This window comes from Mugil cephalus, chromosome 4, assembly GCF_022458985.1.
Source record: "Mugil cephalus isolate CIBA_MC_2020 chromosome 4, CIBA_Mcephalus_1.1, whole genome shotgun sequence".
NCBI lineage: Eukaryota > Metazoa > Chordata > Actinopteri > Mugiliformes > Mugilidae > Mugil > Mugil cephalus.
In genome coordinates this window covers 24,076,173-24,084,691 of record NC_061773.1, presented here as the reverse complement: position 1 = coordinate 24,084,691, position 8,519 = coordinate 24,076,173, and the positions used below count along the sequence as shown (strand labels likewise).

The 8,519-nt window shown below is 41.1% G+C and overlaps 1 protein-coding gene across 1 annotated transcript in view; it reads left to right on the top strand.

Annotated features, from left to right (window-relative positions):
- The first annotated feature begins 3,256 nt into the window (after nucleotides 1-3,256).
- Nucleotides 3,257-8,519, top strand: part of hdac11 (histone deacetylase 11) — a 29,215-nt gene continuing 23,952 nt past the window's right edge. Inside the window, exons 1-5 of the mRNA XM_047584022.1 lie at nucleotides 3,257-3,495; nucleotides 3,891-3,950; nucleotides 4,068-4,216; nucleotides 5,473-5,573; nucleotides 5,988-6,104. Coding sequence (XP_047439978.1) covers nucleotides 3,916-3,950; nucleotides 4,068-4,216; nucleotides 5,473-5,573; nucleotides 5,988-6,104 — 402 coding nt within the window. The 5' untranslated portion in view covers nucleotides 3,257-3,495; nucleotides 3,891-3,915. The remainder of the gene's footprint in view (nucleotides 3,496-3,890; nucleotides 3,951-4,067; nucleotides 4,217-5,472; nucleotides 5,574-5,987; nucleotides 6,105-8,519) is intronic.

The window sequence follows — 8,519 nt, the reverse complement described above, 5'->3', positions numbered from 1 at the left end:
CAGCAAACAGTAAACTCACAATCCCACACAGTCAAAGGAATATCCTAAATGAACTGAACACATTGAGTGTGAAGAGTAAAGGAAAATACATTTGTGGACAAAAATATGTGAAATATTTCATGCTGAGGGGAAGCTATTTTAATTTTCCCCACAGATAATTAAAAAAACAAAAAAAAATGTTGGTATGCATTAACAACTCGCTACTGTTTAGCGTCGTCCTCCAAATCTCGGTAAGGACATGTTCATGGAAACGGATGAAAACACAACAAGAGACTATATGCAGTATCTACTCAAGGGAATAAATATGAGCTAAAAATACACCACAAGCCTCACTAAGGTCACCGCAATTCCACAATCAGTGTTCTCAGACTGCTGGCACAGAGGAGGTTTGTCCTCTCTTCAGGGGAGTTTTGATAGAGTGGCAGAAGCCACTTCAAGGTTGGAACTGCATTTTGATCTTGTGCAACGTCCTTCTCCTTTTTTTTAGAATAAGCTGCATATGAGTGGAAGTACTGTATTTTTCACTCTATTACATGTACGCTACCAGTCAAAAGTTCGGACACACATTCTCATTCAATTCAATTCAGTGAAGAAGTGTCTCCAAACATAGTCGTAGTAGAAGTATATACATGACCTTATTATAAGTATTTTACACATTAGTAATTTAAATGGTCTTACACAGCTATTGTCCATCCACACTGTGTTTGTGTTTTATCCAGTTCCCTAACTGGACTTAAAATAAGCTTGTACAAAACCTGCCTAACTCCCCTATTCCCTTCGCTACAGCAGCTTTTCCATGCTTTAGGAATCACTTCATTCTCAATTTCAGCAGCACTGGGGCTCCTCAGAGGACATGTCATCTCCCCCTTCATCTCACCATCTACACCAAGGACTTTGACTACCAGACAGAGTCCTGCTACCTTACAAAGTAGTAGGCAAACTTTGTCACATCGTGTAAGTATCTGAGAGTGCATATTGACAATAAATAAACTGGACTGGTCAAAGAACAGTGAAGCTACTCTACAGAAAGTACCAAAGTCGACTCTGATTTCAGAGGAGACTGAGGTCCTTCAACATCAGCCGGACAAAGTTGAGGATGTTCTACAATTCTGTGGCGGCCAGTGATGTTGTGGTGGAGCTGGACTCTTTGTTGGCAGGAGTGAAGACCATCCTGGACAACTCCTCCCGCCCGCTCCACAATACCCTGGCCAGTCTAAGGAGCACCTTCAGCAGCACAGGAGGTCATTGCTGCCTGTGGCCATCAAACTTTGTGACTTCTCCCATTTTCTGTAAATGTCCTGGGCTTATGATGGTCTGCTCTGCTGGTCTGATCCCCCTTATGATGGCCAGGAAGTCCCGCCTGGTGCAGTTCCCCATCCAGGTGGTGATGCTCTCAGTGCTGCAGGTGTAAAAGTTCCTGAGCACCTTGAGAGGGGGCTTAAATCTCTGAGGCGTCTCAGTCCACATGTCCACGACAGGCTCCTGTGAGACGGTCACTCACAAGTATCTTAAAGCGTCCCCTCTTTTCCTCTCCTAAGTGATTGTTTCCTGCTGGTGTCTACTATTTTCTTTGTTTCTCAGTCTTCAGTCCTCCAGGTGGGATCTTAACTTCAATGTGAAATAAAGTCGACACTTGGCAGTGTAAAAATAAAAAAAACCTGACCTTGTACTGCAGGTTTTGTAGTACTTGCGTACTTTGTAATACTTTGTGAGCCATTGGACCACACCAGGGGTGTCAAAGTCGTTTTAGTTCGGGGCCACATACAGCCCAGTTTGATCTCAAACAGGTCGGATAAGGCCTATCATCCTAATAATAACCTATAAGTAACGACAACTCCAGATTTTTTCCATTTCTTTTTTCGTTCTTTCTTTTAGTGCAACAAAGGAACACGTAAATTGTAAGACTATTTATATTTAATAAACTATCCTCTCAGTGTTGTGTTCTGTCCTCTTCTCTAACTAAAACAGGGTTTCAAGTGAAATTTAAGACTTTTTAACCCTCCTCAAATATTACTAACACATTTTACCCTTAGGGTCAATGTACTTCTAGAAAATGATGCACATGAAAGTTTTTGTGTCAGACACTTTGTTTATTTGTTGAATACATAAATAACCCCCTTGATAATGAAACCTACCAGTGAGTTGACTTTTCCTCTAGCGCCACCATCAGGTCAAACTTTCAATTTTAGACTTGGTGTACCTTGAAAATCTTTCATCCAAATCTTGTCTAATTTGCAGTGCACATCCCACATTATCCAGCTCTTATGTGTTTGCTCCTCCTTTATTCTTTGCATGAACTACCAGTGTCCTTGTGGGAATACCCCGCCTTCCACAGCGCAGGAAATATCAGTTCTACTTCGGCAGGTGTGCTGCCGACTGGAGGTCATAGATGCACTTCATGACCATGGTACGGGAAAGTTTGGATGAGAATATTGTTTTCCCCTCCCTCATGTTACGCTGGCACCAAAAATGGAAAATTGTGTCCCACCAGACACACAGTCAGCCATGTTGAACACATAAAGTCATTATTCAGGCTCTTCATATAAACATCAGTTAAAAATACTGGACTAAATGTGCACTAAATCGGAGGGTAAAGGTACAAAAAATTAAGAGAAATTATCTGTCCATCCTTAAATGCAAGTTTTTTTTTGTCTTGGTAAGAACCAAATAATTTGCAGTGCAGGGTCAAACTGACCCCACAGGAAACACCAATGCGTGAAATATTTGTTCAGCACATTGAAAAGATATCATCATGATAATTTTATGCTTCCCCATCAGATTAGGAAAAGTCATGAAATATGAGGCAAAAAAAGTCAATTTTTTGAATGATAAACAATAAATGGGGTCAAATAATTGACCCCAAGGATAATAAAGAGGTTAAGACCATTTTAAGCCCATTATGGGTTAAATGTAAGATGTACAAGGAGTACGAAAAATAAGGAAAAATCTGAGAATAATTTTAAAAATAACAAAATTTATCGTAATATTGCAAATGAAGCAGCACTACACTGAATGTAATTTAAGACCTACAATGTAAAATATGCTCGTAATGAAGACTTTTTAAGAACTTTTGCATTTTGTAAATTCATGCCAGATTAGATTAGACCCTCCAATCCGCCAGCATGATTGACGCCTGTGGCTTTTACACCAGTGGGTGTGTGTTGTTGTTGTTGTTGTGGTCCAGCTGCGCCACATGTCTTCTTCTTCTGCTTTAAATCTCCGTGTACGCCAACGGCGTAGCTGACGTAGGTGAGAGCACGTATCTCCGGCTACGCATTCTACGTACGAAACGCAGAGGAAGGACTGAATAAGCGTACTGTCAAAGAAACACAGACTAAAAAAACAAACAAATATTTTTCGCTCACGTTAAATAGCTACTGACCCACCAGCCGTATAAAACGCCGCGGTGAAGGACTCAGACCGGACAGACACAGCCGGTGACTGTTCAGCAGCTGCTCGTTTGACCTGCGATAGTCCGCACAGGAGTAATAGCAGGTGAGTGACATCGGTTGCGGATAGTTTCTGTAAAACATTTCAGTGCTGTTTTCATGCAGCGACAATGGGGCTGTTACTGTACGTGACGTTTAAAGATATATCTGAAAGGTAATCGTTGAAAGCCTCCTGGCCGCTCTGTGTGTCCGCTAAAACATTTCCTTATATGCTGTTGCGTCTTTGGAAATGTACACACACGACCGCGCATGCGCGAGTCCCTCTTTCTGTTTATGCAGCCTGTTATCCTCCATTCTGGCTTGTGTGATGATAACCTGGACTGTATAATTTATATACACTCACATTTTTACATTTAATCTCAATCATTTATCAGACTGCAGATATTCACAGCAGTGTGTTTCAGCTGGTAATATTTCCTCTTTTTTTTTCCTCCCCTCCAGACGTAAGAAGCAATGCCTGAAAAACATGTCTCAGAAAGAAGATAATGAAGGGAAGAGGAGGTGAGGCACGCACGTGCGAACAGCGTGACACTTCCAACGCCAGTGCTCATGAAGCCACTGGGGGAAATTGCCTTATGCAAATGACATGCACCTTTTTTTTTGGCTTTCTTCTTTCAGCTGCCACCGCACTGATTTGTACGCCAGCGTTCCTCGAACATGCCTGCCCATCGTGTACCACCCAGACTACAACATCACCTTCATGGGCCTGGAAAAGCTCCATCCGTTTGATGCGGGAAAGTGGGGGAAAGTCATTCACTTTCTGAAAGGTATGAGAGGACACGCTGGATCATGGGGGCATGGAGGCATTTGTTGAGAACAAATAAGCGAGTGTGAAGGTTGGAGATGCGGCTGCTGGAGAGGGGTCAGGCAATAGAGAACTAGAGCACAGACAATTACAGAAAACTTCCAGTGGATGCCTGTGCCCGTACAGTAGATGAGGGCAACGGGAAAACAGTCACCGGCTAACTGGCACAACTTCACACCACGCTGTTTTCAGGTTTCAGGCTGCGCCGTCTTTCCTGTGCAAAGTGTCGTGCACAGCTTAACGACTTCACACAAAGCGTCCAGAAATAAAGAACTGAGACTCCGCTGACGGAGGAAAACCTTGGGTTTTCTACATTTATCCGTGCAATAATTGGAGAGAAATATACTGCAGATTCAGCCAGAGTGTTTATTGAACCATATGAACACACAGGTTGTGTAACAGAGTGTAATGAGCCACTGTGCTAGATTCTGTGTTGGGAGCAGCCGACATTGGGAAACTGTGTTTTGGGGGTGAGAGAATCACAAAAACAATCATGCAATATTGATATAATGAAGTATCATTTCAGTTAAAATTGAAATACACGCTTTTGCTGTATCGTAGCATATCTCTGTTTAACCCTGTAAATACTCCAATTAAATGATACTATTAAATTTAAAAGCAAAAAACACTCACGACTATAAAACTGTGGGACGGAGATTATCGAGTCATTTACACCTCTTTGCAGAAATCGGTGCATACTGATGCGATTGGATGTGCTGCAAATGTTTAAACATAACGTGCTCTGTGAGAAGTTCATTTATAGGCAATAAAACAGTAAAACCCTTTCTTTTAAAGTTGTCCTCCAAAATAAAACATTTTTAGTCATGCTCTTGGTAGGAGCTGACATATGGACAGATCTGTATGAAAATATTGACTGTATTCAATACGATGTCCATCTTAAGGATTGTGCTGGCGATAGTGGTTTATACATTATCTTCTCGAGACATTTATTGTCCATTGAGAGTTTAGAGATATTCAGCTCATTATCATTTTTATAGACAAGGTATTTTAGAACCACAATTCTCATTGTGGGCTGGAAGGGTGGGCTCTGAGTACTGCTGCTGATACCAATTTGATGGTTTGATGTTCATATTTAAGGGGGGAAAAAAAGATTATTTTTAGTTGTCTTCTTGCATGGTGCTTGGAAGTTAAATTGAAAATTTCCCACGTCCAACCTATACAACAAAGTGCACTTTACCCGTTTTGAATGTGTCTCAGAAGAGCAGTTCCTGACCGACGGGAACATTGTGGAAGCCCACGAAGCCACTGAGGAGGATCTGCTGGTGGTTCACACCAAACGCTACCTCAACAGACTGAAGGTAACTCTGGCTGCCTTCAACGCTGCCAGTCAATCACAGCTCTCACTGTGACAGCTCGGCATCGTCGCTCCAGTTCGTCATCTCTTCATCTCTTCATATCCTTTTCCTCTGTCTCTCATCTGTGTTTCATATGCACGAGTAGCGGCAAGCGGAGGGATTATTCCGAACTTAAATTGGTTTAACTTGTATTAAAGTAGAAAGTTACCGAATGTTCATGTTTGATGATAGAATAATCCAAATGAAATCATTTAGGCTCAAGCGTAAGCCCACCGGTCGCATCACTGTCGCTTTCTATCGAGCTTTTCTGCACGTTTAAACACATTTATGAAAATGTTTCCGGTCTGTTTACCTTGTTATAAAGTCATATCACAGAAACTCTACCTACCGTATCTAATTTTGTTTTTTACAATGTAGTGGTCTCTGGTGGTGGCAACAATCACAGAAATCCCACCTCTCCTGTTTCTACCTAATTTCCTGGTGCAGCGGAAGGTGTTGAGGCCTCTGCGGACCCAGACGGGGGGAACAATAATGGTAGGTCTCTGACAGCCTCATTATCTCTTCATGTGTTGGTTGCTCACAATACTCTGCCCATCTTCCGACTACCCACTCTCATTTGTAAGAAAAAGAAGTAGGGACGCTTTCATTCACGATCAAATAACGACACCCACTACGCTCTCCGTTACTATTATTAAATAATACAAGCACAACACATGTATTACAGATTAAGCCCCTAGCATCCAGGCAGCATTACAGATGGGATAATTCAATGAGCTCATCGGTATTTTAAATGAGCGTACCTTAGTAGATATTAGACGCGATGTCTCTTGATGTTTTGCTACAAAAACGGCAATAAATAAAAAAAGTATGACCTACATTCAACCCCCTAGATTTGTACCGCGTGGAGCGGTCGTGTCTACAAATCTGCCTCAGTTCAGCACATGGATCACTTTGCTGGTAATGAAGTGTTGAGCTCCACATAATTTACATTTGCTGGGCTGTTCCCCATGATACACTGCTTTATCTCTCGTGAAAACTGTGCTTACAGAGGCGCTATTTATTATGTGGCCTGTATTTCTATGTGACATTTAATGCTAAACACAGTACCAGAGGCGTTCGCATTGTTTAGACGACTTTTTGACATTTTGCACTGCTTTCAGACTCCTCTGTTTTAATTTGAGAGCTGTTTTGAAGTTCAGTTTCACTTCATTTAGCATGCAAATGCATCATCTGATTGTTAAGTCCTGTGGTGGAGACGCTCTTCACCTGCAAAGAAAAACAGATTTAAATTTTGTCGTGAATTTTGACCCCAGATGTTGATTTTTAATTTTAATCTTTTGACTAAAATTTATTTTCGTCGCTTTTTTTCATTGAATTATTCTTCGCATTGTTTTCTGAGTTTTAAATGAGATCTGAGCAGACAGCGTTTTCTTGCAGTGATGGTGTGACGTGCATAGAAATTTGACGTGTATTAAGTCCATTCAATTATCATCTGCTTGCCTGTGGTTGAAGCACTTGTGAAATCATGACACCTGGTGTAAAAAAATTTTAAAAAAATGGAAGAGTAGTGGGCCGTGGTCTGAGCCCTGATGTACGCCAGAGGACAAAGGGAGAGACACCACATAACCTAGAGCACACATGTCAAACTCAAAGTGTTAGGTGTACTAGGTGGCGTTTTAAAGCTACATCGGTCCATATGGTTGATGCATAAAAGCTGAAGCCACAATCATTAGATCACCAAATGCTATGATATAAAAACACAGAGATTCTTACACAAAGACGTTGTGAAATTTCCCATCTATCTATTTATTTAGCTAGCTAGCTAGATGGACATATATATCTATCTATGTTGTACCAGTTAGCAGGCAGTGGGCTAAATTCGTTAGCCTACTGTCCCATGGTAGCACACACGGCAAACCGAAAACTTACAAAACAATGTGAATGATAACACCACTACAGCTTAACACCAGTTGGTTTGCGTGACAGTATGCAGCATGTTTAACACGTTGTTAGCATGCTATCTTAGCCTCGTGGTTAACTTCCCTCTCCACTGTGCAGCAAACATCACGTTAGCCTCACCACTTTTGTTTTATTCTGGTGTCAGTTCAAAGTGTCGATAGCAGCGAATTCTTGCAGCGTACAGATAATGTTAGGAAACCAAACTGTGGACTGATAATCTGTCAATGTCTTATGAAAAATAGAGTCATATTGGCCCTAGTTGCTAAAACAGTCAGAGGGGAAAAGTGTTTGTAACATAACTGCAACATTTAGCTTTTTATCAGCTCTTCTGAGCTGTCAGACGCCCTAATAAATGTAGAAAAACCTCAATAAGTGGTGAGATGTCCCCTTTAAATCTGTTGAATTTGTGAAAAAACAAACAACTTTCAAGTCAGTGAAAATCTCCCAGTCAGAGAGTAACAGACAAAAAAGGCCTCAGACGTGTCTGTTATGTGAAATTTGTTCTCATTACTTGTTTGATAAGGGGGCTTGGTTTTCATCTAAATTCTTTATTCATGTAATAAATTTCTGAATAATGATTAATTATACATCTAAAGGGACAAATTGTGTCTCATTTTAATTAAATATCCATTCTAGTTGACCCGTGGTTTGGAGTCACTTCTTAATTTTGGCCCCTTCTCTGACTGAGTTTGACACCACTGACCTAGAGCTTGTGCTCAGCTTAAAAAAAAAAGGAAAACTTTTAAGAGATGCCAAGATCTGCCAGGGTGCTGTGGAGGGGATTTTAGTTAATAGCCTACCCGACGGCTGTGACATGAGGTAACCTAATTAGAAACCACTAAATATCTATAGAGAGGCAGAAATCTTCAAGAATTTTAATTCACTCTATTTCTCGCCAGTGGAGGAGCAACGCACAATAGCTTGGGTTTACTTTTGTCTTCGTGTTTGTTGTGTGTTACAGGGAGCAGGTTCACAATGATTTAATGTGAT